We start from the raw sequence: 26,451 nt of genomic DNA on the forward strand, positions 1-26,451 counted from the left end.
AGCATGGTATTGGCAGAAAAACAGACACATAGACCAATGGAATAGAATTGAGAACCCAGAAATAAAAACACATAAATATGGACAGACAATTTTTGACAAAGGAGCCAAAAACATACAATGGAGAAAAGACAGCCTCTTCAATAAACGGTGCTGGGAGAATTGAAAAGCCACATGCAAAAGAATGAAACTAGACTGCTATCTATCACCATGTACCAAAATTAATTCAAAATGGAGCAAAGACCTAAACATAAGATCTGAAACAATAAACTGCATAGAAGAAAACATAGGTACTAAACTTATGGACGTTGGCTTCAAAGAGCAGTTTATGAATTGGACCCCAAAGGCAGGTAAAAACTAAAATAATGAATGGGACTATGTCAAACTAAAAAGCTTCTGCACAGCAAAAGAAACCATCAATAAAATAAAGTGGTAACCAACTGAATCGGAGAAGATTTTTGCAAACAACACTTCCAATAAGGGGCTAATATCCAAGATATACAAGGAACTCACACAACTCAACAACAAAAAAACAAACAATCCAATTAAAAAATGGGCAGAGGACCTGAAGAGACATTTCTCCAAAGAGGACATACAAATGGCCAATAGACATATGAAAAAATGCTCAACATCACTAATCACCAAAGAAATGCAAATAAAAACCACGAGATATCACCTCACCACAGTCAGAATGACTATCATCATCAAGACAAATAGTAACAAGTGTTGGAGAGGCGGTGGAGAAAAAGGAACCCTCATACACTGCTGGTGGGAATGCAGACTGGTGCAGCCGCTATGGAAGGCAGTGTGGAGGTTCCTCAAAAAATTAAGAATTAGAATTACCATATGACCCAACAATCCCTCTCCTGGGTATCTACCCAAAAAATCTGAAAAGATTTATCTGTAAAGACATATGTGCTCCAATGTTCACTGCAGCTTTATTTACGGTGGCCAAGACATGGAAACAACCAAAGGTCCTTTGATAGATGAATGGATAAACAATAGTATACACAATGGAATACTATTCAGCCATATGAAAAGATGAAATAGTATCATTTGCGACAACATGGTTGGATCTTGAGATTATAATGCTAAGTGAAGTAAGTCAGCCAGGAAAAATGGAAAACCATACGATTTCACTGATACCATATGTAGTATATAAAACTGAAAACAACAAAAGAACAAGACAAACAAATGAAGACACAAAAACTCATAGACACAGACAATAGTTTAGTGGTTACCAGAGGGTAAGGGGGGAGAGGGGTGGTAGATGAGGGTAAAGGGGATCAAATATATGGTGATGGAAGGAGAAGTGACTCTAGGTGGTGAACACACAATGTGATATATAGATGTATTACAGAATTGTACACCTGAAATCTATATAACTTTACTAACAATTGTCACCCCAATAAACTTTAATTTAAAAAAAAGAGAGAAAAAATGTCTAAAAGGCTTCTTATGGAGTGGTTTTTTCAAAAAAAAGAAAATTGAGAAATACTGATATAAAAGAAACTGAAACTTTTCTTGTCCAATACTTTTTTTTTTTAGATTTTATTGGGGAAGGGGTACAGGACTTTATTGGGGAACAGTGTGTACTTCCAGGACTTTTTTCCAAGTCAAGTTGTTGTCCTTTCCATCTTAGTTGTGGAGGGTGCCATTCAGCTTCAAGTTGTTGTCTTTTCAGTCTTAGTTGTGGAGGGCACAGCTCAGCTCCAGGTCCAGTTGCCATTGTTAGTTGCAGGGGCACAGCCCACCATCCCTTGCAGGAGTCGAACCGGCAATCCTGTGATTGAGAAGACGCGCTCCAACCAACTGAGCCATCCGGGAGCTCAGCGGCAGCTCAGCTCAAGGTGCCGTGTTCAATCTTAGTTGCAGGGGGCACAGCCCACCATCCCTTGCAGGACTCGAGGAATTGAACAGGCAACCTGATGGTTGAGAGCCCACTGGCCCATGTGGGAATCGAACTGGCAGCCTTCGGAGTTAGGAGCATGGAGCTCTAACTGCCTGAGTCACTGGGCTGGCCGTATGTCAGATTTTTACAATTGCATACATCACTGTCTTCAAAGATTAGGCTGCTTACAGGATGGTTATTTTCAGGGACAGATGTGATTCAGATGACTACCAATATTTATTTGTGCACAGATGGTGACTATCAGAGTTATAGCAACTATAATTCTTTTATCTCTCATACATAGGAACAAATCTCCAAACATTAAAAGAAAGCTTTTAAAGCTGAAATATTAAGTTTCTGATACTAGTAAGAGAATATGGATAATTACTTAAATAAAAACGGTGATTTTAGTGACAGCTGAAAAGATGAAACATTCTAAGAAAGCAGCTGGGCTCTCACCATTGGACCATCCTGCTGCTTAGGTAATCCTGTCATGTGGGGTCCCTGGTCCCGCTTCCCGCATAAGAATGCAGGATACCGTGAGGCCAAAAAGGAACACCCATGGAGCCATAGATAGGGGAGTCATACCACTATATTCTCGCTGGCGGCTGGGTTGGAGACACGGGAAGCAGAAGCCACACTATCCACAATCTGCCATCCGCTTCTCTGCCAACCGACCCCACTTGCTAGCTAAAATCCGCACTAGCTAGCTTAGCCACGGCAGTTATATCAGTGGCTAATGGCTAACCAGTAACAGCTGATGGCCAACTAGTCACAGCTGATGGCCATCTACTACCTGAGCAGCACCTTTCCATGTGAGGCCGAGAGCCTCGAAAACTTCTCTCTGGGACTCTGTCCCCACAAACCCCTTCTCATATTCTTTGATGAGCAACGTCGGAAAAATAAAAACATCAGTAGAGAATGTATTCAACTAGGAGTTTCCTAAGAAATTAGCTTTTGGCAAATAAGTCATAGTGAAAATCTGCAGCTGACTTGTCTTTTTAAAAATAAATGTTAAAGCCAGGACAATCATGGGAAATCAGAAAACTTCCTAACTGAATCATAAATACATCACTGTCATTTAACTGCTACAAAGGACCTTTACAAAGATGTCCAGAGGCCAATATGTCAGGATAGTGAGATGTCAAATGAAGTAACATAAAGAAAGGTTTCTATGGCAGTAGAAGAGTCTGAGGAAAGAAGGCAAGAAATTTCAGTGAAATCCTAAGTATTAGAAGTGATCTATGGCAATGATGATAATGACTATATATGGTAATGAGAGGGAAAAGAAAAAATGGGAGGGGAGCAATGTCAGAGCTAATTCCATCTGTAAAGAGAAGAGAGTTATTCAGGGTTCAGTCAGCCCCACTGGACTGTAACTGAGTGACCAATCTCATCAGTTGGTCTGAGCTGTAAACCACAGTCCCCATTTAGTTATAAATGACAGAAATTCTTGCCAAAGGATGACCTGGCAGGATGCTTTTTCACCCAGCTCTGTCAACTAGGGTTCTATTGGGGGGCCAATTAGGACATTCTGTCAGGTACACCAACTAAAAAGTCCTAAATTAGATGATCTGAGTCTTTCCTTCCAGTGCAACAATTATTAGAAAACACGTGCTTCTCTGCCAGGGAAGTTCTAACAAAGCCTCTATGGAATTAGGTAGTGTGGGGACAGAGTCCCAGAGAGCAGTTTCCAGGCTCTCGGCCTCACGTGGAAAGTTGCTGACTCGGGTGATAGATGGCCATCAGCTGCGGCTAATTGACCATCAGCTGTAACCAGTTAGCCAATTAGCCACTGATACAACTGCAGTGGCTGCGTTGGTTGGTGAGTCGCTCGGTTGGCAGGCAGAAAAACGGACAGCAGGTTGCAGGTCGTGTGGCTCCAGCCTCCAGTGAGACTATAGTGGTATGACTCCCCTACCTATGGCTCCATGGGTGTTCCTTTTTGGCCTCACCATATCCTGCATTCTTATGTGAGGAGCGGGACCAGAGACCCCGCAGGCCACCTCGCACGACAAATGGCGCAGCAAGCAGGGTCTCCGGCATGGCAGTAGTTAAGTGCAAACAGTATAGTTCTGGAAATGTAAGCTCTAAGAAGGCAGGGATCGTGTCTCTTGCTAACTGCTACAGATGTTTGTTGAACGAATAAGCAAGGAGAGTGAGCAGAGGATGAACTACATTTGGATAATTTTTTTGCTATGAGGATTTAAAAATTATTTGTATCAATGCTGATGATTGAGGGGTGGGTTCATCTGAAAAGTGAAGAAAAACTCTTGCAAATTCATGAACCTTCAAAAATGTGGGGACAGAGTCCCAGAGAGCAGTTTCCAAGCTCTTGGCCTCATGTGGAAAGGTGCTGGCTCGGGTAGTAGGTGGCCATCAGCTGTGACTGGTTGGCCATCAGCTGTAACCAGTTAGCCATTAACCACTGATATAACTGTCGTGACTGCCCTGGTTGGTTGGGCGGTTGGCAGGCAGAGAAGTAGACGGTGGATTGCGGATCATGTGGATCCTACTTCCTGTGTCTCGCCCAGCTGCCAGCAAGACGGGGATGCAAGAAGACCCCTTGTTGGGGTACTGGTGGATGTTTGCTCTGTGTCTCCAACCAGCAAGACTATAGTGGTATGACTCCCCTATCTATGGCTCTGTTGTTGTTCCTTTTTGGCCTCACCATATCTTGCGTTCTTGTGCAGGGAGGGGGAGCTGAGACCCTGCATGACACCCCGTGTGACAAATGTACATTTTCAACTCCCAAATGAGGCTGTAAAATCAGGAAGGGCTGGGGTCTGGTTTTCCTATCACAGAATAAAGCAGAAATTCCCATTAAAAATATCCTTTCAAGCATTAAAGATGATTAATCGTGAACACGAGATAAGACGTTCTTCATTCTTCAGCTTTATTTGACAATTATTTTAGAGTTCCTATAATGTACTTAAGTGAAAAAATGTAAATGTATATATTTAAATGTAGTAATTTTAGAGGCTCTCATTTTTTAAAACGAAGCTAACTTTCACCAATTTCCTATAAAAAGAACACGCTTTACAATTATTTAAAAAACCTGGATGGAAATATAATACACAAATTTAAAAAAACTAGACTCTAGTGCTGGCTGCTATGCACTGAATTGTGTCCCCCCACAAATTCATATGTTGAGGCCCTAACCCCCAACATGATAGTATTTCAAGATGGGACCTCTGGGAAGAGGTTAGGTTTGGATGGGGTCATGAGGGTGGGTCCTCATGGTGGTATTAGTGCCCTTATAAGAGACCAGAGAGCTTGCTTTCCGTTTCTCCCTAACATGTGTGGACACAGCTGGATGTCTGCAAGCCAGGAATCATCTGAAGATACCTTGGTCCCCACTTCCCAGCCTCCAAAACTGTGAGAAACAAATGTCTGCTGTGTGAGCCACCCAGTGTATGGTATTTCACTATCGCACCCAAGCAGACTTAAGACGCTCGCCTAACCAACTAGCACACGCAAGATACACAAGGTAGAGTCCTGGCATGGGTTACTTTGGGGAGGCTTAGGTGGAAATCTATTGAGATCTGACTTCGATGAGTGGTAAGTCCCTTTTGTCTAGTTTCTTGTTCCTATCTTGTCTTCACCATCTCTCACTCAGTCCTATCTCACAGAATTTTAATTATCTCATTGCTCCTGTGTTCTAAATTGGTTATTAAGAGTAAATATAAAGGTGCTGAGTGTGAAGCAGAGAAAGAATTAATCCATTTTTTAAAAAAGAGTAAATATAAAGGGATAGTAGGTACTCCTGACTAAGACCAACTAGTTAAATACTAGTAATTTCTAAAATAAAATCCATTTCTTCTAACCCTTGAGGACCGCTCTTAACATATACAAAAGCTATTTAAAATTGGACAAGTATGAGGAAGTCTAGTATTTATCTTTAATACAATGGTTCTCAAATTTGAGTGTGCGTAAGAATCACAGGGGAGTCCCTTGAAAATCCCCTCTCCCCAGAAAGGCATATGCTGTAGGTCTCTGGGCAAAGGAATCAACATTTTTAACAGACATCTCAGTGACTAATGAGTGGAATGCAACCACATTTTTGAGAGCAGCTGCTACTCTATCTATCATTACTGAAAAAATAGCCTCTACACACAGGTGAAATGTTCTTAAAAATTGTTAACCAAATTTGATTTTGTACACTAAATTCTATTTTCCCACAACTTTAAAATTTTAAAGATATTTTATTCATTCTGAGGGGTGGGAGTGGTTTCTCATACCTTCTTCTAAAGGTCAAATTCCATGTTCTTCCTTTCCTCATCTCCACTTCAGGAGTTAAAGATTTAACAATTTCAGAATCCTTTTAAGAGTCTTGTCACACACTCCACTTCTCCCCAGTTTATCTGTTTTATTCATCAAGAATGTCAGTATTCTAAAAGTGGTTAATTTGTAAATGTACCTTTGAAAACAAACCTTGAAAATGCAGACTGTCTCTTTAGGAAGGACAATGATTTAGCCAGAAATAGTTTTAAAGAGAAATTGACTTCTGGAAATCTTACTGCTATGTATTAGCTACAATAGCGTAAGATAAACGCTTCAATAAAAGAAAATATCAACTATGAGTAAAGCCTTTCATCATTTCTAACTTTTGTACAAAAAAAGTCCACAGTTAAGGAAAATTCGTCTACTACCTAAGTAATGCAGATTAGATACAGTGTACTGAAAAACAGTGAGATTTTTACTACTCTCAGAGAAAGAAGAAACATGTTTTAAAACACCTATGGAGAATCAACACTAAATAAGAAACGTAATTTCTAGTACTGTGGGTATTTGGGCAAAATAAACACAGCCCCAGACTGAAGACTGGCAAATTGTGTTCTAAGCTCAGTTTTGCTACAAAAGGGTCATTCGACCTTGGTAAATAACCTCTCTGGGTCTAAATTTAATTTATAAAATAAGATGGCTAAATAAAAGTAACTGATTCCAAGAGATTAATTCACTCTTAAGTATTTACATCAAAAAGCATTTGTGGTAGGTGATGCCTATAACTGTTTGATCAAATGACATTAAAACGTAACTGGAAACTTGATACTTTAATTTACTAAGACTGTCTTTGTAAGTTATCAGTTACATGTCACTGTACATATCATTGTACTTTGTTTCTTTGAAAAATTGTATACTTTGAACATCTAAATTTTCACATGCTGTATGTATTGAATTTTCTTCAAGCAAGGTACATATGTACTACAATCTGTTTCTGTAAAAGGAAAGAATGTATCTTTTCAGTCCTTTCCAATCCATTGTCATTGCTGACTCCAGGGAAAAAAAACAAAACCTTGAAGTCTTAACCACTGAAACAATAGTGTTGCAGTAATTACATCACAGAAATAACATTTCTTTCCTGAAATACTGAAATATATTCTCCTGAGATTACTTACTTCCAGTAACCAACTTTCTTCTGCTCTCATATTCGTTAGGGCAAACATTTCCTATTTTAACAAATACTAAGTTCACCACGTATTCTAGTTTACAAAGGAATATACCGAGTCCAAAAAAGTGCCCCCAATTCCAACAAGAATCAACACATGCATTTGGCAATTCCAGGCAGAGTGGGATGCACAGATACCTTGTCCAAAATAAATAAACTTTCCAGGATCTTTATTTACCGACTTGACAATCGTAGGTTTGGAAACAACCAGCTAACTTCGCTCCCAAGTTGGCATCTTAGAGAATCCTCGGTTTACAAAACACCCAGGACCTCAGAGCCTCCCATCCCAGAATTGGCCAAGGGAGCACACGCCCATCAGCGCTGCCTGGAGAGGAAACAATGGGAGAGGCGCGAGGGAGCGAGCCCGGGGCTCCCGGGGCCCCAAGTCCACGGCCCCAGCCCGCGCGCCACAGCGCGCGCGGCGTCCCCTCCCCGGGCGCCCCCGGCCCCCGCCCCGAGCTCCGGGGCGCGGCCCACCTGCGATCGCGCGGGCAAAGGGCTGCACTTACCAAACAGGGTCAGGGCCATTGTACAGGCGCTCGCCAGCTGCTCGCCGCGGCCGCCAGTCCACGCGCTCCGCCCAGGCCCACCCGGGATCACGGCATCGGCCCGCCGCGCTCACCTCGGAGGGGCGTGGTGGGAGCGCCGGCGCGCGGGGAGGCTGCAGGCCGGGATGCCGGGGGCCGCTGCAAGAAAAAGTTATGTACGCGTTAGTGTCGGGCGCACCGGGCCAGGGGAGACCCGCTAGCCCTCGGCGAGCCGGCACTTGTCGCTGCCATCGGGGCACGACGCGGGGCGCGCGCGGGCGGCGGTACCTGCCAGGCGGGGAGGTTCGGCTGAGGCGCAGTGGCGGGCGGAGAGGCGGCGCCGCAGTGGCGGCGGCGGCGGCGGTGGCGGCGGCGGGGGGGAGAGGAGCAGCCTCGCAGAGCCCCCGGCGGGGCGCGCTCACTCCGCATCCCGCGGCCTCGCCGACGCCATCTTGCGATAGTGTCTCCCGCTGGATGGGCCGCGGCGCCTGCCCCTCGGGCGGGCGAGCTGAGTGCGTTCCCATGGCAACGGGCGCGCGCGAGGGCCGGGGGCGCGCGCCCCGCCAGCCGGGGTCCGGGAGGAGTGTCCCCCGCCCCCCGGCAGGCGGCCTCCTGGAGCCCGGTGGGGGCGGGGCCGCTGTGCGTTTTCGCTGAAAGCCCAGGGTTTTGTGTTGTTGTTTTTTTGAATGGGATTGGAGAAGGCGCAGAGAGGAGAAACACTGAGCTGCTGCTCGACAGAGGAAGAGAGTCAGGCGTGAAGGCTCATGAATACAAGGACCCCACCAGGGTCAGCTGGGGATCGGGTTCGTTTGAGGATACGTCTGTCTCTCCCTCGGCGCCCTTGGGGTTAAAAGGAGAGTCTGGAGCCTGTGGCCTGAAGCTACGTGACTCAGGAAGGGAGCGTGAAGTCCAACGGAGAGAGGCACTGCGTGTTGCTTTCCATTCCATTTGGACTTTAAGAGCCTCAAGGAATAATTCTGATCAGATTGTCATGTGTGAGGGAACAGGAGTCGGTTTAAAAGCACCTGGGATTTACTTAAAATAAATTCTTACAAGGTCAATGTTTAAACCTAATTTTCTTCCTTTTACTTTACACCGCTTTGATATTGTCTCAGGGAAAACCAACATTCCTCACTGATTGGCACTTCTCCTTTACCACAAAAGATTGCTCCCCTGAGCTTTTTGCATTTATCTGAGAATCACTGGCAACATCCTTCTTTCTGTGATGTTCTCTGCTGGCCTCTGTCTCTGCCTTAATTAACAAGAAGCCATGTAACGCCTTGAGATTATCAGTCAAAAGATGTTCTTGAAAAGCTTAGGATTTTTTTTTTTGGTCGTTTGCATTTAATGTATTCAAAAATTAAGTATTCTCTCGTTGCTATATTTGTTTCCTGTTTTAAAAATTCCTCCTTGTTTCTTGTGTCTCTGCTTATGGATTTGATACTGTATCAGCATCTAACCTTGAGATTTTTCTCTTTGGTTCTCATTTCTTCCTACCTGCATCTTTCCTCTTTCAGTTCCTCAGATTCCCTAATGTCATTTTCCCCTTCTAATTTTCAATTAATTCTGTTAAGGATATTATATACATAGGTTGTATTTAATTTATCTTGAGCATCAAAATCATTATAAAAATGAAAATTACTACTTCAAATAGAACCACAGTTAATTCATCATCATTTCACAGCCGACTCAAACATCAGAAAGAAAAAGAAAACCGAGTTAGAAGGAGGAGCCAAGCCTTTTGTTTCATGTCAGTTAACTCAAGGAAAAAGACAGTAAAATAATTCAATATGAATGGGCAAATATTTAAGATGCTATAGGCTTGAAATTTTCTGATGTAGTAAAATAGCTCTCCTTTGGCCAATAATATCAAAATAAATCCTGAAATCCCTAGAATTTTCAATCTTTAATGAAAAGGACTCAATTTTTTAATAGCTTTTCTGCTCGTGAAAAATTACAAATGCACAGCTCATGAAAATAAATGAGAAACTCCACAAGGCTTTGTGGGACAGATTTTATAACCATCTAAAGACTGCTGCTGATTTGTCTGCAACCAGATAAATCAGAAACTGAAGACACCATTTACTATCTCAACCAGTGGTCTTCAACCAAAGAAGGGTGAAGAAACCTAAGTTCCCTTCCAGGCTCTAATGAAAATGTCCCTCTTCCTGGAAGAATGTTTATGTGCATATAGACTCACCCAAATTTGTTCACACTATTTCAGGGGGATTATGGACTATTCCAGGATCCAAGGATAGCCCCCAAATACCCTTTGTAATCTCAGAAAGTTTTGCCTTTATAATGAACGCTTTTAAAAATTCCCCCTTTCACTTAAACACATGGAATTTTCAAGAAGGGACCAAACTATGCCAATTTACAGATTAGGAAACTGAGGGCTCAGCAGTCAAAAGATTTTCCCAAATGTGTCTATCTATTTAGTGGCAGAACTAACAGGAAAATCTTAGGCCATCTGTTGTCCTCCCTGACCACTTCCCCCACATATTTAAAGGGTACGTGGTTTAAATTTAAAAAGAAAAATCTGTTTAGTATCAGAAGCAGAGTAGCAAGGAGGGGCGGGGTATTTTGTTCTGAGCCATTTTGTATATTTGGGTCTTGTAGTTTGGGAAGTTGAATTTTGTTTCAAGGAGTCTTAATTCACAGGCTCCTCTACTCAGAATGATGTGTCCAATCAGGGTAAGAGAGGAAAGGTGCTTCTCTTTGTTCAGCTCTGTTAGAGAGGTACCAGGGCATCAAAGTGTTGGTGCTGCACCTCAGCTTGCTGGTAATTCTCTCTGTCCCTTGGGGGCGGAGGGGGGTCAGAGGGAAATTAATAGTCCTGTGCTCAGACTCACACCTCCATCATAAAGCCAAGCTTTGGTTACCGGAGCAGCTTTGCACTCACTGGTTGTGGCTGATCACAATTGAATCCTAGTGATAGACTCAGCTTCAGTTCAGGGGGGGACCTTCTTCCCTTCCCCTTCCTCTTTTCTGTGCAAGTCTCAGCACTCCCATACCCAAAACACAGACACACTCATCCCAAGAGATGTTTTTAGGATACTATTTGAAACAATACAGCTGAAATGTTGCCATGTTTCCCTTTTTAAGCATCTAACTTTCCACAAGTAATTCCTTCCAATTGATTTCCTAATGTTTTGATGACCTAACAAAATGCTTTCTCTACTTGATTAAAGTGCTATGTCTTGAAAATCTTATTAGTTTTTATAACACTGTATTATCCAATGAGAAGCAGAGTGTGTTTCTTTTCACACTTAGCTGGAAATAAGGCAATAGCCTTTCCGCTACAGATTCAATGTAAGGAAGGGCGTTAACCACTTGGGGGTGATTATTATGGGTGGTGCCTTAGATTGTTTATTAAAAAGGGCAAAGAATGAATTGATTTTTCAAAACATTTATGTTTTCATTCAAAGATTTAATTTTGTGCTTGACACGCAAGCACCTAAAAGAGCTAGATTTGTTTGCTCTGTTACTAACTAGTTGTTAAATTTTTAGGCAAATGTTTTACTTTTTCTGGTTATCATCCTTCTTTATAAAATGAAGAGATAGGACTAAGTTATTTCTAATGTCTCTTAGGTTTAGATGTCATGCTTAGATGTTTTAAAATATTTAAATTAACTGAATTATGGGTAAAACAAGACATTTTTATTTGACTATTCAATATATTTAAAGTGCTGGTATATCTTGTAAGTCTAAGAGTCATAAGTTACAGTTTCATAAATACCTAGTGTAATAAGTCAAATTTTATTAAAATATTGTTACTGCGATTTCATCTGCAGTATTTATACTAACATATTTATTGTATAAAAAGCAACCCTTTTTAAAGGGTTGCTTTTTATACATAAGGATTAAAGTGTAAAGTATGCACTGAACAACCCATTTCAAATTTATTAAAATGGTTTCTCGTTTTTATTTAAGTTTTGTTGACCAAACAGAATTTAACTAACCCTTAATTTTTTTCTACATTTTAAATTAGCAACTTATCACAAGTGTTTTGGGTTTTCTTTGTGTTAGTCGTTTAGCTTTATTCCCATTGGTAAATATTGATTTGTTCCTCAGTTTTGAATGAAGTAGAAATTAATGAGGCATTTTCTGCCTCGCAATAACAAGTTAAAATTATAGCACTTCATCATGCCAACACAGCTTTAGACACTAGGAATACCAGTGCTATTAGCACAGTTCCCAAAATAGTGCATAAGTTTGCTGTTGAAGAAAAAAATTAGAGTATGTCTGCTAATGTCATAAAAACATTTTCTATTCCTCTGCTATGCTGATTAAGACAAATTATTTATTAAAAATAGTCTCAGTGTGACATTCTCTCTATCCTATACTTATTTATATTACCAGTGGAAGTATTTATGTCCATACTGTGAATTTGTTTAGAGTGAATTTGGTCTGTTTTTCATAATGTTTTCCTCAAATGCATAAGCCAGATGATTTTTTCCCCCCTCTCTTTTATCTGAGGCTTTCTTAATACATAATCTACCTGATATTTGCATGGCGTGCCATGATTGAGAAATAGCACTTTCACAAGGCAAACCTATACACATAGTATTAGAGGTAGCATTTGCCTTGAACATTAGGATTTAGACCATGAAACTATTTAGGAAAAAAGAATATTTATGTGATAAGCTATAAAATTGGCCTTTAAGCTTAAATAATTCAAGTTATGTTTAGGAAAGTTAGTGATGTTGTGTTGACCACCAGAGGGTGCCTAAATTATAGCCACAGCAGTAATCCCGGACCTCAGAAATGAAGTAAAACTGGAAAACTACAAAGACATTCTTGAGAACTGAAAATCTCAGTTCCCCTACACAGTACTTCTTACAGAAGAGAATCCCCTCAAATTAAGCTAAGAGGAGACGGCTGTAGACTGGTCAGGCACAGATTTGGAATTGTGTATTAGTGAGCATTGTTTGCTCAGTCTTTTTTATATCACTTCTAAAGTGAAAAAGAAAACAACTGTTTGTAGAAGGGGTGTGTGTGTGTGTGTGTGTGTGTGTGTGTGTGTGTGTAGGTATGAAGATAAAGAAAATTGGAATTCGAAAGCAGAATGATAAGGATTTTTATTCCTGACCCATGAGCATGGATTTGTTAATTGTTCAGCTTGAAGAGAAAATATTCCTTCAATAGGTGATGTGACTACAGTATGACTATGAACTCTAGGTTAGAATCTTCTATAGGCCACAGGTCCCATTTTTAAAATTTTGTGATAAAATTTATTTTGACATGTCAAAATGACCACTGGTTTGGAGTGGACAAGAAAAAGAAAGATCTGTTTTTAATGTGTTTTGAATGCATACGTAAAAGAATGCTTATTTCCTGGTAGATAGTATGGCAGATCTTTTGGAATTTTTTATAGGCTTAAAATCAAATACGTTTTTAAATATACATTAGATAAAAGTACAGCAGTTATGGTTGCTCCCAAGTAAATGTTTTTGTTCTGAACTACAATCATATTATAGTACTTCAAGCCAGCATTTCCATTTGTGTGTATTTTCCTGAGGTCACCAGGCATAACTAATGCACAGTGCAGCTGAATGTCTATTTGACTTGAGCAGTTGGATTTCTGCCAAATTTTGTTTTCAAAGGGGTATAAGGAGATTTGGCTGCAAATCAAATCTCTCTAACATGGCCATGGTTTTTCTGGTTAATGTGGGTACTCACAATAAGATGACTTATGGAAGTTAATTACATTGTGAGCTGTAAATCAGCAAAATAGCTATGAATTCTGGGTGAGAATTATACAATCTCTAATGAAATAACAGCTGAAAAAGAGAGAAGTGTATTTCTGTTTAAAATCACAATCTAGGCTCAAACCTTGTCTATTCCTGTGAGGGATTGTTTACAAAGCTCCTTCGTGTACTGTTATAAAATAGTTCTTGTATCAGACATTTAGGACAATGCACTGATTGGAATTCATCCATCCATCCTTCTCACAATCGACAAATGTCTACTGAGTACCTATGATATAACAGGTATTATGCTAGATTCTGGCAAAGGACAAAGATGAATCAAACATATATTCATATCTTTAAAATGTTGTAGTCCCTGGGGATAAGACTTATAAATGGAACAATGACAAAGGCCACAAGAGGGGTCTGGATTAAATATTGGAGTTCAGAGGAGAGAAAGACTATTTTAGCTGACGAAGTGGATAATGGCTTCATGAAGGATGAAACTGTGCTTTGAGGTATGGACAGGAATTAGGCAATCAGGTAAGAGGGAAGAGCATGATAGAAGTCTTGAGGAAAGAGGTGGGAAATCATGAGAGAAGAATTGCAGGCAGGACCATCTGGCAAGGACTTGTGGGAGGAGAGGCTAGACTCATAGGTTGGGGACATATGTAGAGGGCCAACCTGTTACATCGATGCTTATTATGTTATCTGAACCCTGCCGGCTTTTCTTCAAGTACTTGAAGCAACTAGGAATTTGGATTCATTATGTAAGACTCTGGTCTTGAATTGTTTTATCGCCCTATTTTCCAGTAACAAAATTTTAAGTACCTACCAATATATGTGTGCATATGTATGTGTGTGTATATATACAAATACACATGTGCTATTGTAAGCTAATAACTTATAGCACAATATACCCTCAAGGTACAGTTTTTCATTAATTATATAAATCCATATTTTAAAGTCTTCTTGATAATTTGATAATTTCTAATTTTTGGTCACATTTACCCTGATCTTATTATACCATCGTTTACTTCATAATGTGGCTGACAAAGAGCTTGCACCAAGTTCAGGAGTCATGCCAGTTTTGCCATTTCTGTTAAGTTTACTTGTGCTTGCATTAGTGTGATTTTCAATGCATGGTTTCCTTGAAAGGATCTTTTTAAGACAGTTGTCCATTTGGTAAGGATTAGTTCAGTTAAAAAGCATATACTATAACCCCAAATGCAATTGACTTGGCCATGTAAGTAGCAGTTGTCAACCTCACCCCATAGTGGAACTCCCTTTTTCCCCTCAGGATAACTTAATGCATGTGATGTAGGATTTTCCAACATCTAAAATGAGTAAGGGAATCTGTGTCAATCTACATCTAAATTACTAATAAAGCTTAATTTTTCTCCTCACTTCAAAAATAACTAATAACTATATGTAGAAATGCTACTTTTTCTTTCCACAAGACAATGGGATATGCACACTCTCTGTTGAGATTGCTGGTGTAGACAGTGGGAAACCAGGGAAAACATTTGTGAAGTGGTGTGGTCAGGGCTGAACTTCTGAAGGAGGAACCTGGTATCTGTGCATAGAATAGGTTGAAGGGGGAGAAACGGAATTACAGTGGCCCTTAATTCAAGCCCTACCTACCTACTATTGCAATTGTCACTAAGTTTTTAAAATTCTTGTCTGTAGTCTAAATGAGCCTCGCTTTCAAGCAGTTCCAGGAGATGTCACTCAAAACCTCTGATACCCTGGGAAAATGAGGCTAAATTTTAGAGTTGGGAACAGAGAAATACTCTATAAAGAATATAAAGAGATGAAAGAGCACTAAAGTGGACCCCTCCACAACTTAGAAACCAAGCATGGCGAAAAAAGAGTATTTTAAACATTTTGTTTCCTCGTAATATCCAGTGGAAACATAGTATACAGAACACATCACCTGTCAAACACTGGACTTCACTGAATCCAGGGTGGAGGGTGGGGAATTGTCATCTGCTACTTCCCTCGAATTTCTCCAATACTACAGTACATCTTTGAAAACACTAGTCAGAAAGTCTGGCTCCAAATCTTGGTTTCCTCTGTCACTACCTTCTGTAAAACAGAAGTACTCTCTGTACCACTTGGTTTGCAACTTTTGGTTGAAATTGACAGAAAACCTAACTCAAATGGGCTTAAACAAACGAAGAGAATTTTCTGGCTCTGTAATGGAAAAACCCAGAGTCAGAGTGAGTTTCAGGATAAGCTGATCCAGCAGTGTGTAAAATGTCTCCCAAGTTACTCCGTTTCTCTCGTAGTCATTATCGGCATATAATACAGGGTACACTCCCCACATCCACCCCCCACAGCATCTCCAGACTATCCCCTAGTGGTAGTAAAATGACTTCAGAGATTCTAGACATCACGCATCTCTACCTCCCCATCCAAGAGAAGAGTCTTGCACAAGCCCTTGAATATCTCACTCTCATTGGCCTGAATTGGGATATGTGCCCATCTATGAAGCACGCTGTGGCCAGGGAGATGGGGCGAGCGCAGGCCAATCACAAGTTACCCTGAACCCGAGTGGATTACTTCTCCCAAACTTCGTGGCTGAGATGAATTCCCCAAAGAAAAACCAGTATATAACTTGGAGTAGAGAGAAGGGGCTGGGCAGGCAACTCATACATGTCTGCCTTTTAGGGTCATTTGGAGGATTAAATAAAGCACAGAGTGGCTATTCAACAAACATGGTTTTTCTTCCTCTCTCCATGAGGATTATCTTCCTCAGTATTCAGTAAAAATCAAATTCTCTCTGAAGGTAGGTTCCCAAGTTTTGTGCCAACAAGTCTTCTCCTTAACTCTTAAGCTCTTCTCAAATTCATGAGCAACACCCAACTCTATTAACCTCACAGATATTTGCTTCTCAGACTATCTACTCGTCTGTCGTGGTGGTATCACTGACGCAACCTGCAGGATCCAAAAACTGTAATCAATTATTTTGTGAAGTGTGTTTTTCTACTATGCAATGCCAACTAAACTGTTGGACTTTTTTCATTATATCAGCCATTTATTTTGTCATATTTTTTTTAGTTTCAAAATAATTTAAAATTTTTAAAATATGTTATTGATTCAATATAAGAAAATTATTTTTTATATGTTTCAGTATTTCCTGTTGAACCTCAACTGAGATTCCAAGTCTGGTTAAGTATGATGAACCAGTAGGCTTTACAGGAGCATACTTACCTAAACAATATCCATGGATGAGTGTTATATTAATAATTGGCTAATAACGATAGAGCTTATAAGAATATATCCCAAGACCCCAAATGGCCTAGTCTCTGTATAGAGTTGCATTCTGAGAAAGGGTCCATCTGTCAAAAGTTATTAAAAAGGAATTATAGTCATTACTTGGATTTCACAAAGAATGCTAGAGCATATTCACCTTATACCACACAGCAACTCTTTAAAATGTCCTCTTTTTTTGTCATATCCCACAGCTGGTCTGGAGCAGAGCACTCTCAGACCTTCCAAATTCTCTCCCTCTGTTCAGCCTGTGGTTTTCCCTGCTCTCTGCCCCATCCCTGTTTCCTATTCACAGATTGGTCTCTCTGGTTTCTGTTTACTTTCCTTAACCTTCAACTAGTACCTAAATTCTTCATTATACAGGGGATCCAGGAACTGGCCCAGCAAGCAAGAATCTCCCTCCCTTACCTCCTGCTTCTTAGTGCTAATCTTTCTCTGCCTATTACCTTGATTCTGCACCCCCAAAAGCTGAGAAATTTGGCTCTTTCCTTAGTACATGAGATGGTAAGAAAGATGGTCAAGACAAAATTCTAATAAATGATGTCCCCAGTTTAAAATGGGTTCCAGGGATTGTGGGAAATTCCTTGCATACATTTTCTCACTTGAACCTTATGGCAACCTATGTGGCAGAACTTGGAATCCAGATTTCCAACTCAGAACTCCAGCACTTGGTTAACTAGAGCACACCACCTTCTCTATAAAAAGACCTACCCACACACAAATTTTTATTGTTGGCATACTTATATGCATTGGTATAGTTTGCTCACTGAGGACTCTTTCTTGTAAAAGTTAGCCTAATACCATAAACAAATATTTTGCTATTTAAAAAATTGAGTTTACTCTAACTTGAGTCCAGTTTAGAAATGAAACATTTATTCACTTGACAAAACATTATTGATGATGATAATGTACAAGAGATAAAATCCAATGAATAAAGCAAACATCACATATATCCAAAATATCTATTATGAATTCAATATTTTGCAAAGTGCTTTGATAGAAATCTTTATCTATGTTTTGGGCAGATGAAAATCAAAAAGACATTATATAACTGGATTAGGGTTAAATTTTTTAAATTCTGCCACTCTTGCCCTCAAAGTTCTCCAGATGATGGTGAGTGGTGGGAGACAGCTGGCTAAGCAGTAGAGAGAGATGAGGAAGAGGGGTTCTGTCCTTAGAAGCTGCCTGTGATTGGACCATCAGTGCCACCAGAATGCCCAGACATGGCTCGCTCAGGAATTACAAAGGGTCAAAAGATAATAAGCTCTTCAGCAGGTGAGTACCAAGATGAAATTTATTTTACTGGCAAGTAAGATTTTAAAATTCCAATCTGAGGTAGGATAAACGACATCCTGTTGAGTGTTTATTGTATCCATGCGTGACTTAATGAATACTCCTGTTTTCCGAGTTTGGGTTGGCCTGATTCCTAGGCTTTAGAAATGTGGTAAGTGCTTAGTATCTCGAGTTGTGAAGGGAAACCAGCTGTCTTAGATACCGGTATGTCTTCCTGTGTTTCCTGTGAAGGACAATGCGAATTGGAGAAAGATAACCTCCAGAGACAGGGCGCATCAGAGCTAGTCCTAACACAAAGAAGGAAAAACCCAGAATGAGAAAAAGCTGTCATATCCGGTCTTCACTCGACATGGTCTCCACCCCTTTTCCATCATCAGTGCATTAGGTTAAGTTTGTCCCTTGAAACCGAAGCTGTCTCCAGTTAAAAAGGCTCCCCCCACAACTGTGATGGGAAACATTAGTCTTTCTACCATTCAACATGCATTTTTATCCCATTACTTAATGGAATGAAACAGCTAATTCGGTTCTCCAGCTTTTTTTTTTTTTTACGGTACAATCGCCTTCAGGGAAGAGCTGGTTTTGCTTGTAATCAGGGTCAGCCTCGGGTGTCTCTCAGAGTGAAGAAGTCAGGCTTGACAGCATCCACATTCTGCAGACCAGACCTCCCCAACACCCTCAAGGCCATAAAACTCCGCTCTTCTTTCCCCTGCCACAAAGTTAGGAGTTTCATTTATTTAAAAGTATTTAATGGCAGGGCCTCTTTTTAATTTTTAAGCCTGTACAGCCCATGGCAATACAGGGATATGCTAATACGGATGCTTGATTAAAACAAAACAAAATGAATACAATATAATGATATATAAAATATATATTTACAAAATACATAATGATTGTGTTTAGCTGAGGTTCCAAAACATTCATTTAAACTGAAATTTCTACATGAAGCCAACCTACCCAGGAGTAATTAACTCACAGAGAACTCTGTGCTTCAAGTATGGGTCTAAATATATTTTGTTTTATTATAATTATTTGAATATATATATATATATATATATATATATATATATATATATATATACTCAAACATATATGCGAATATATAAAATATGTATTTGTGAATATATATGTTTGTGAATAACACACACACACCACACACACACACACTCTACCTTTCTACCTACTGGATCCTTAGCTCATGAAAAGTAGCATTCTATTGTGTTTTTCTTTATGTTTCCCAGCACATAGATACTTAGCAAACATCAGTTGGCTGCATTAATGTAAAATAGAAGCCAACACAGTGATCAAATAGGCTACTTATGTGCTGGACCTCCTAGTGGGGAGTATGCTAGGGTGCTGATAACATTCTAGTCAATGGTTTACATCACCCTGCTCCATTTTGCTTATATTTTGGCAAAAGCAAACAGAAGGTTTTGTTTAAAGTTTGTACTTACTTACAAAATTAGTCCATGATAGAGGACTAAGGAGTACCAGGATTTAGGAAGGTTAATTATAACTGCTGAGTATTTGGCTTTTCCATGTTTAGTTTGTTTGCAGTTCAATGGAACAGGCTTTGCAAAGTCAAGCCAGATTTTTTTTTTCCACACCAGTTCCCAGAAAATCTTCCTTTATTTGAACAGTCTTTCTATAACCTATAACTAGTGGCCCTTTATATGTAGAAGACCAGAGACAGGTACCTACTTTTTCCTTTTAAAAACTATTTTTAATTAGAAAAATGTTATTTTTCTACATATAACAATTACAAAAATATGTATGAAAAAAGAAAAAAGAGAAGCCACTGTTAATTCCACGACCCAAAAATAAACACTGTTAACATTTTAGTTTATATACGTTGAGATTTTTTTTCTCTGATTCTGTAGCTGTAGCACATGCAAGCACGGATTTGCCCCTTTCTCTGCCTCCTCAAATCCAGATGGTCATGTTAGAATCATGTGACTTTACCCTCTAATAGTCATTCGGTAGGTGGACGCTGACCCAAGCTGGGTCATTTAGAATTGTTCTGTCTCTGAGGATGAAGCAGTAATGTTTAAGTTAGGGGTTGCTGGAAATAGTCTTTGGCCATGTGGAATAAGAAACAGAAAATGGTCCAGAGTGAAAGAGATGCACAGAAGAAAATAATGAGAGAGAGAGAGAGTCCTGACAGCATCCAAGGGTCCAGTTCCAGTTATTTTAAGGCTTGGAAGGACGTACACTTTCTTTAAGTTCTGTAGGTAGAGTAGATACTTGATGGGCTGCCCAAGTTCTCCCCATCAGGACTGAGGTACCTGTTCCCCCAGAGGCTGGCATGTCTGTTGCTAATGGCTCATAGTAGCTGAGTCACTTCCTAGCACTTGTCCTTGGACTAAATAGCTGCTTGGAACAAGTCACACCCCCTCCCCACAAGCAACCTACATCCAATGATTGGTTGCTATGTGAGTATAAAGACCTGAGATCCTTGCCTCAATGTGGGACAACTCCATGGCATTGACTGTGGCATTGATTACAATTGCATCGCAGTTCACCCTTACCCTCTGCCCAAGCCTCCTTTCCTCACTCCCGTACAGTTATTGATTCAAAGAACACTGTCCACTAATCTTTCTGCAGGTAAATCTGTCTCCATCTGTTCCCTGGAGAGCCTGACTTAAGACGGTGGGTGTGTCTTGTCTAAATGTCCCACATAATGCATTCTCTCTTTCTTCCTTTGTAATATGGCTTATAATGTATCCCTGTAATAAATCATTCTGCCATTATTAAGATAGCAACCAAAAGAGTTCTAATATATCACTTTCTTGTAAATTACTAGAAGTCAAATTAATATTACACAAGAGATACACATTTTTAAGACCTTTGATCCCTACTGCTACATCAGCCTTCAGAAACATTCCACCAATTTACAGTCTTATCAATAGCGTATGAAAGTAACCATTTCCCAGGCTCTGCACAACACTGTGTTTTAAAAATTAATTCATTAGACGTAAGTTTATTGAGTGCCTACTACACGCCTGGCTATGTACTAAGGACTGTGGATAAATCCCCGTCCTCATGGAGCTTGAAATTTAGGTATGGAGAGACAGACCATTAACAAAATAAGTGAGCGAGTTGTATTGTGCACTGGAAGGTGGTTAAGTACCACAGAAACATACAAAAAGGGGAAGGGAGCAGGTAGTGTATGTATGTGTGTGGGGGGGGCACCCATTTAAGTACAGTGGTTCTAACCTCACGGAGATGGTGACTTTTCACCTTGAAGGACGTTAAGGAACAACACATGAGAATATCGGGGAAGAGTATCTTTGGCAGAGGGAACAGCAAGTTCTGGCGGCCGGATCACACGTGGTGTGTTCAAACAACAGCAACCAGTCCAGAGTCTGGAGTGGAGCGGGTAAGGGGGAGAATGGGAGGAGATGCGATTAGTGAGGTAACGGGGCCTGGGGGTTGTGCTTTCTCTAGAGCAGATGGAGAGCCACTGGAAGGATTGAAATAGAAGAGGGAAATGTTCCAATGTGTTCAAAAGGCGCCCTCTGGCGGCTCTATAGTGAAGGCAAAATTAGTAACGAGGACCAGTTAGCAGACTGTCCACGGGCTCAATCAAAAATGTATTTCATTGTTATTTATTTTGCACTTGAACATTTTATATATCAATTGGTTACTTGTATTTCTTCTATTGGAAATGGTGTATTTTAAGATTTTTGCTGATGTTCTATTAGTATATTTATCTTTTGTTATGGATTTTCAATGAATTAAGAATGTAGCTCTGTCATATATGTGTAGTTCTCTCTTTCCAGTTGTTCTTTGAATTTAATCTTGTCTGATTTTTTTTGGATAGAGAAATGTTTAATCTTTATGAGGACTTTAAAAAAAACTTTTACTTTGGGGAGTCTTCTTGTGATACCACACTTAGGAAATATTTTGCCAAGATTATTGCTTCCGTCTAGGCTTTATTTGCAAGCAATAGAAGCTGGCTTAATTAAAGGAAAATTATTATAATACTTGGGATTTAAACTGGAACCTAGAGGTAGAAGATTTAACCAGGCCACATGAGATTCTAGAACTAGGACCTTAACTGGAACCAAAGCATCTTTCCCACTTCTCTGAGCTTACCTGTTCTCTCCTCTGCTTCTTTCTAAGCATCTGCTTCGTTCTTCTCTCTTCTTTTCTGACAAATGGTTTATCCATACTGTGGTCACTCCAGTTCCAGCACCCCTGACAAGTGAACTAGCATCTCTGTGCCCCAATTGCAACTCCTGGAAAAGAGAAACTAATTCATACAATCCGTCTTAGGAGATTAGCCTATCCCCCTCCCCTCAAACACCCAGCACCACCACCTTCACCCTCATGACACATAAGCTGTGTCCAGGGAGTTTTGGAGTCATCACTGTAAGGGTCTCATCTTGAGGGGACATATGAAGAAAGAGCAGTTCTCAAAGGGCATAGGGGATATGCACTGAGCATAAACATAAAAGATGTATAGTCCACATTCATCTATATTTTATACTAATACTTTTATGGTTTAAAATTTTTCATACATCTGAAATCATTTTTTGCATAAGGTATACTATAGAACTATCACTGTATTTTATGTTTTATTACAAAAGGTTAGCCACTTGTCCCCAAATTTAATAGAAAAAAAATGAACTTGTGCCAAAATTGCTATTGAAATGAACCCGATATCTTACATAACAGATTGCTTAAAGTACTTGGATGACTATTGCTATTTAAATAATGTTTATCTGATTCTTGGAAATTCCTCTTGGTTATATGTTTTGTTGTAATTGTTGTTCCTTACCAGTTATCAAAGCCGGCCAAAGGATAGAAGCAGACAACATGATTACTCTACCTAACGGTTCATCGACACGAGGAAGATGGGAGCCACCCCCAGCCCACATGTTCAAGGAATCCTTGTCCAGACCTTTGGTGGAGAAACAGCTGAAGTCAGAAAGGCACAATCAGTTACGTGAGTGCCGCATCTTTCCCATCCCCTTTTCCCACGGGAAAGGTGTGTCTCTAGATTGGATAAATCACAAAGATTATTGAAGAAACAAAAACCAGCCAAACAAATAAAAAATCTGGCTAGATTGTTGTTAATGTTTATATTGAGAAGCCTTGTCATTTGCCCCATGAGAGAATTTTAAAATTCATTAATTCTATCATGACTTTTTAAAAACCAGCCAAATACCTGTAGGCAAATTATTTCTTTGATTTTTGATTTTTTCACTTGCTAAATGTCACTATTGAACTAGATGATTTCTAATGTTCCTATAAACATACACATTCTGATGTACTGATTTACTAGTTTCCTGTGTAGAAATGAGTTGGGCTGCATGAAACCATTCACTGCACGCTGCCTTTCCCCTGAGGCATTTCACATCCACTAGAACCAACACCTCCAAAGATAACAGACCAAAGACACATTAAGAAATTATTGCACATTTAATAATTTCTCCAATAGTGGTGACTGCAGAGGAGGAAGATTATCATCTCTTTTCCAAATCTTTAGTGGGGACTTTGTAGAAAACATTTTAAACAGCTTTTTTTGAGGTGTAATGGACATATGACAAGCTGTAATACTTAAAATGTGCACTGTGATGCAATTAGACATGGATGTACCTATGAAACCACCACTACATTCAAGATAACAAACGTATCCATCACCCTCAAGAGCTTTCTTGTTCTCCTTTGTAATTTCTTCCTCTAGCTGCTCCCCCTGGAAAACCAGTGATTTCCTTTCTGTCACTACAGACTAGTTGGCCTTTTCAAGAATTGTACATAAATTGAATCATATACTGTATTACCTTTTCTGACTGGCTTCTTTCATTCAACATAAGTATTTTAGATCCATCCATGTCATTGTGTGCATCAATAGTTCACTCCTTTTTGTCACAGTAGCATTTCATTGTGTGGAGATGACCAGTTTGTTTATCCATTCACCTTTTGCTGAGCTTTTGGGTTGTTTCCAGTTTGGGGCTATTATGAACAAAGTGCTATGAACATTTGTGTACACCTCTTAATATACACACTTGCTTCCATTTCTTGTAGGTAAATATTTAGGGGTAGAATGGTAGGGTCAGGTGATAAATGCATTCTTAACTTTTTAAGAACTAGCCAAACTGGTTTTGCAAAGTGGCCGTGTAATTTGACACTCCCCCCAATAGTATAGGAGAACAATTTCTCCACGTTCTCCCCAATCCTTGGTGTGGTCAGTCTTTTTAATTTTAGCAATTCTAATAGGTGTGCAGAGGTATCTCAAAGTCTTGGGGAAAGAGACATTACGGGAGGAAAGAAGGCTGGTACCGATTCATTCCAGGGAAGATGCCTGCCAGTTAATCTCATGCTCCTTGGAGGCCTCAAACTGGTAAGCCTGGTTCTTCCGCTGATTTTATGATTTTACAAGCCATCCCCTGCCTTCTGACACATTTCCTTTATCTCTGAGGTAGTCCGAATAGGCCTCTCTTGCTTTCAACCAAAGACCTCCATCTCCTGTAAGTGGCTGTGGTTTACCTCTGCCTGGCGGGCTTTCCCTCATCTTCCATTGGTAACAAATCCCACCCCCCTCACCACAGCATCTTTGCCTCTAGATCCTATTGCTTCCAAACCAAGATCTCCCCCTCTTATACTTTGGATATCCTAGCCAATAAATCCCTCTTTTTGGCTTAATCTAGTTTGAGCCAGGTTTCTGTCACTTAAGACTGAAATCACCCTCCCCCGAGCCTTCCCCTGTTTGTCCTTCCCAGTGTGCCCGCAGCGCCAAGCATCAGGCCTGGGGATCAGCACGTGCTGAGTAAATAAATAGCCTACGACATGTGTGGCCTGGATGTGAATCCTAGCTCTGCCATTCACCAGCTCTGTGACCTCGGGCAAGTCATTTGTGTCTCTGTGTCTCAGTTTCTTCAACCCTAGAATGTGGATGATAATGAGGACCTACCTCGTAAAGTTGTCATGAGGATTAAGATAGTTCATTTATACAAAGCACTTAATGCCTGATACATGGAAGTGTTTTATCATTTTGATTTTGTCTTGTTTTGATGCTGACAATTTTTTGGATGCTAGAGTTAAGAGTGAAACGGACTTTGATGTGCTATCAAGGAATGATCCGCGAAAACCTCAGTTGTGGAATCTTAGATGAAATGCTTCCTCTCCCTGAAAATCAGTTTTTTACTATTTCACCAGGAGCATATAAAGTTCCATGCTCTGGCTCAAATAATTGAACATAAGGTAGTTTAACAGAAGCTCATGTAATAAAGACCCTGAGCTGACGACAAGTTCATTTTGAGTTAGGAGAATGGCAAGGGTGTCATAAAACGTTCAAAGATTAGGCTGCGTTTGGGGGCGTGGTGTACGGCCTTGTTGCTTACCCATGAGAACTGTCTGGAGACGGAGAGGGCTGCCTTGCAAAACTGCAAGCCCCTGACCACAAGAGGAGTCAGGTAAGCACGCGTTTAGGGACACATTAGCAAAGAACGTTCCATGTGGGAGGGATGGATCATACATGGCTGCTCTGTTTCATTTTACATTCTAAAAATGCATGACTATTTCTTTTGAAGGCTTTGGTGTTTTTAGATTTAAAGGAGGTGAACCAAACACTAGACCAATGAATTGCAACTTTTGAAAAGTATCAGAAGCTGCATATGTTGGCTGCCTTTTGCCCTAAAGGCCCAATGAAAGTGGATAGAGCCGTTGTGGCCTCCCCAGGCAGACTGTCCCTAACTGGTCTTGTCTTCAGGATGGTGCCCACGCGGTTAGTGTCGAGTCTACTTTCACTATGGCTATTACTTGTGGCCACAGCCTCGGAAGGACCCAGCAGAAGCACTGGTCCTGCCCTGGTGTGATGTTCAGAGGAAACCTTGTGAATCCATCTAATTGCAGTGTGTCTTTCATTCTGGTCACTTCCCTCTCAGTCCTGGAGGCACAGAAGACTGAGCTGATGGTGCAAATCCTGTCTACAAATGCATTTCTTTCTAAAGAAAGAGTTGCCAGAATGTTCACTCACAGAATAACCACACTAAGTAAACACAAAAGAATTAAATGAATCTGGAACCAGAATTACTCTGTTTACCCCACAGTGAAAGTGGTTTAATTTTTCTTTGGGGAAAAAAAAAAGACCCTTCCTTCTGTTTTCAAACATTGCTCCACCTCCATGCTGCTTTAAAAAAAGAATGTGTCTGTGTGTATAATATATAAATATGTATATATATATGATATATATGATGATAGTATATTAAAAGACTATTATTTAAAAATCTATTTCTTGTACATTGTAGATTCAAATTACAGTGAAAAACAACCCATGCACATTTTGATATATATGTGTTTGTAGGAAGAAAAGTATTTTGTAAT

At 40.2% G+C, this 26,451-nt stretch overlaps 1 protein-coding gene across 1 annotated transcript in view; it reads right to left on the reverse strand.

The window, feature by feature from the left end:
- Positions 1–8,331, reverse strand: part of CHN1 (chimerin 1) — a 173,776-nt gene extending 165,445 nt beyond the window's left edge. The window contains exons 1-2 of the mRNA XM_019727475.2: positions 8,153–8,331; positions 7,847–8,023 (exon numbers count right to left, since the gene is read on the reverse strand). Coding sequence (XP_019583034.1) covers positions 7,847–7,865 — 19 coding nt within the window. The 5' untranslated portion in view covers positions 7,866–8,023; positions 8,153–8,331. The remainder of the gene's footprint in view (positions 1–7,846; positions 8,024–8,152) is intronic.
- Between the last annotated feature and the right edge of the window lie 18,120 nt (positions 8,332–26,451).

Source organism: Rhinolophus sinicus, linkage group LG01 (genome assembly GCF_036562045.2).
Source record: "Rhinolophus sinicus isolate RSC01 linkage group LG01, ASM3656204v1, whole genome shotgun sequence".
NCBI classification, from domain to species: Eukaryota; Metazoa; Chordata; class Mammalia; order Chiroptera; family Rhinolophidae; genus Rhinolophus; species Rhinolophus sinicus.